Source organism: Drosophila takahashii, chromosome 3L, assembly GCF_030179915.1.
Source record: "Drosophila takahashii strain IR98-3 E-12201 chromosome 3L, DtakHiC1v2, whole genome shotgun sequence".
Taxonomy (NCBI): domain Eukaryota; kingdom Metazoa; phylum Arthropoda; class Insecta; order Diptera; family Drosophilidae; genus Drosophila; species Drosophila takahashii.
The window spans coordinates 20,213,264-20,216,749 of NC_091680.1; the positions used below are offsets into that span (position 1 = coordinate 20,213,264).

At 35.4% G+C, this 3,486-nt stretch overlaps 1 protein-coding gene across 1 annotated transcript; it reads right to left on the reverse strand.

Annotated features, from left to right (window-relative positions):
- Positions 1–2,481: 2,481 nt before the first annotated feature.
- Prx1 (Peroxiredoxin 1) lies at positions 2,482–3,229 on the reverse strand. The gene has a single exon (XM_017138508.3). The coding sequence runs from the start codon at positions 3,132–3,134 to the stop codon at positions 2,544–2,546; it is 591 nt and encodes a 196-aa protein (XP_016993997.1). The 5' UTR covers positions 3,135–3,229; the 3' UTR covers positions 2,482–2,543.
- Between the last annotated feature and the right edge of the window lie 257 nt (positions 3,230–3,486).

Consider the following 3,486-nt stretch of genomic DNA (forward strand, 5'->3'; position numbering starts at 1 on the left):
AACCAAAAACAATATTGTTAGTCCTTAAAAAAAATCGAAGTAATTAGTTTTGGACCAAAACTTTTGTTGAAGTTGTATTACCCAACATATAAGGAATGCCACATTTGAAATATATATAGCAATTCTGACTTTATTTTTTAATAACATTTCATTTCTATTTTCTATTTTTTCTGTTTTTTTTTATCAAATAAAAACACCTCTTAACGAGGTAAAAAACTAGTGACGATCGCACCTTCAACATACAAAAGTTCTGATATCAACATTTGTGACGAAAAATTATTACACTCGTCATTAAATAGACTTTCTAATATTTTCTCATTCGGCCCGCCCTAGCAAACTATTCCGGTCTTTTTCCCTTCACAGGCATTTTCTATTGCAGCGTGCCGAATGAGAAAATATTAGAAAGTCTATTTAATGACGAGTGTAATAATTTTTCGTCACAAATGTTGATATCAGAACTTTTGTATGTTGAAGGTGCGATCGTCACTAGTTTTTTACCTCGTTAAGAGGTGTTTTTATTTGATATCAGAAGTTTTTGTTTGTTTACATTTGCTCTCATAGGTGCTAATATAAACATTTAAATTTAAATTGGTCATAAATCATAATTTTGAAACTATTGTATTTTAACGAATTCAGTTAAAAAGGCGTTCAAGTATTTCAAAATACCTTTTAAACGAGGTATAGCATATGTCTGTACCTTTAGTAGTGTAGAACTTACAAACTAACGAAATTTAGCTATTTTTAGCTTTTTCCCGCTAAAGTAGCGGCTTTTTCCAAAAGTCGTAGAACAAAAGATTCCTATATGGAACTCTTAAGTGCAAATTTACTGATTCCATGACACTAAAATACAGTTCGGATACCCTCTCACAAAATTCAATACTCAGGGAGCGTTAGTAGTTCGAGCTTGCAAAAGTGGCTATTTTCGTATAAAAATAACTTTTAAACGTGACTTTTTACAGTAATGTGTTATATACCAAAATTTAAGGAATCTCAAGGGCTATACAGTTTAAAGTTTTAAAGAAAATCGTTAGAGCCGTTTTTGAGAAAAATAAAAAAAAGCCAAAAAAAAAAGTTTTAAAAAATTGTCTTTTGTTCATATTTTTTTAATTATTACATTTACACAAATTGCATATAGAAGGCGTTTATAGCATTTAAAAATACCTTTCAAACGAGATGCAGCACAAGCCTGTAGCTTTAGTAGTATAGAAGTTACGGCTTTCCGAATTTTAGCTATTTATAGCTGTTTTCCCGCTAAACTAGTGAGTTTTTCCAAAAGTGGTAGAACAAAAGTTTTTTATATCGATGTGATCAACGTCATATCAAATTTTCAAAACTTAAGAAACATGTTTTGGACAAACTGACAAACTGACAAACTGACAAACAGAATTAAATTTTCATTTTGGGAAGACGAAGAAAATCTTATTTTGGCTATAACTTTTGAACGGAGAGTCGGATTTTGACAAATGACCCCTCATTCGACGGGTATTTTCAAAAGGAATACAATTAAAACATTGCGAGGGGGCATTTATCCCCAGCGGCCCCAACAGCTCCAAATTTCGATATTTTCACTTTTTCACTTTCATTGCTCTCTCTTCCAAGCCAATTGATTTTCTTAAAGTCTTGGTATGCAATCCTGTTAGTTTTTGCAATACCTTTCGATAGGTGTATCATTCATTATGATCGGACCATCACAGTAGATTTTCATTTCTTCGTGTATATATAGTAGTCGCCTTCGCACACTCTCCTGGTGCGCTTCGTCACTACATGGACTGCCGTCCATAGTGATTTTTTAAAATAGTAATTATTTATACATAAAAACACTGTAAGTTTTTTTTTATTCTTACCAAAATTTGATTTTAACATTGTGGCTTTTCTTTCTGTGCAGAGAAAACCAAGAGAAGCGATCTCGATCGCACCTCGCCGACTGCTTCCTCTCACAACCAGACTCTGCGGTAGCCCAAAAAAACAACCAGAGCTGCGAAAATATTTTATACAAGTTGCAAAAATTTAACCACATCCATTAAGCAAGACCTTGATGACAAACGGCGGCAAGTCTTTCGTGCGATAATAATAAGTATTCATTTCAGATATAATTTTTGTCGCTCCTTCCTTTTGCCATCGGTTTTTGTTATTTTCGGCATGCCCATACCTATAATAAAAATTGAAGCTGCCCTTTGCTGATTGCCGATTATATTTTGGGTGGAATGTTTATATTAAATTAATGGCCGGCAGAGGTGATATCTTTTAAGAATGCATGTTTAAATTGATATTTTTTATGATTTAAAAATATCTTCTAATATGGCTAAAGATTTTAAAAAATGTAATCAAATATAATGATGTATGTTTGAGAATAAAATATAATTAGATTTAAATTTTAAAGCCTACGAAATGCATACCTCCACAGAAAATTTGATTCCTATACAGAAGTATAATAAATAATTTTAAAAAAAACATAAAAAATAAATCAATCTCCAAGGTTTGCTATAGTCGTATCTATAGTTTATTTGGCTGCTTGCACCCGCGTAAAGACTTTAACTGTTAGTTTACACTGCATACTTGAAGTACTCCTCCTTTCCGGCGGCATCTGCCTTCATGGTCTTGGAACCCGGACGCCAGTTGGCCGGGCAGACCTCTCCGAACTCATCGCTAAACTGGAAGGCCTGAACCAGACGCAGTGCCTCATCCACACTGCGACCCACGCCCATGTCATTTACGGTGATCTGCCTTATGCGTCCCTCGCGATCGATGATGAACAAGGCACGTAGAGCAAGTCCTGTGGCCTCGTCCAGAACTCCGTAGTCCCTGGCTATCTGCATGTTCTTGTCCGCCAGCAGCGGAATGTCCAACTCCCCCAGACCGCCGTTCTTCCGCGGCGTATTCATCCAGGCGCAGTGCACAAAGTGACTATCCGTCGAACAGGCCAGGACCTCACAGCCCACGTTCCGAAATTCCGGAGCCCTGTCGCTAAATGCCTGCAACTCCGTGGGGCAAACGTACGAAAAGTCCGCCGGATAAAAGACCAGCAGCACGTATCTGCCACGCAAATCGGTTAGGGAAAAATTCCGAAAGCCACTAGCTACCACTGCATTGGTAGTAAAATCAGGAGCCAGTTGGTTTAGATTCAGCATCCGCATCTTGGTGTTTTATTGTTTTTTGTAAGAGAGTTAGAGTTTTTTAAGGTTTTGAGAAAGTTTTGATTTACTGGGTCTGAGATATAATAAAGAATTATCAAATAGGGAGTTATAAGAATTGGGTTACTATATATTTTAAATACAAGAGGAAGACAAAAATATATATTGCTCATTTTATGATTAACTTTATATATTTACACAATTTAAAGAAATGTGCACTTTATATATATGTATATATCATGCATTTCCAACATTTTCCCCCCGAATTCATATTTCAATGGCCATTCTCTTGTAATTTCATTTAATTTTTGTTCATTTCCCACTCGAATTTCCAACTCACATCTAACCGACAATC

Coding starts and splice junctions, on each gene's coding strand:
- Prx1 (XM_017138508.3), bottom strand. CDS start 3,134: ATGCGGATGCTGAATCTAAACCAACTGGCTCCTGATTTTACTACCAAT.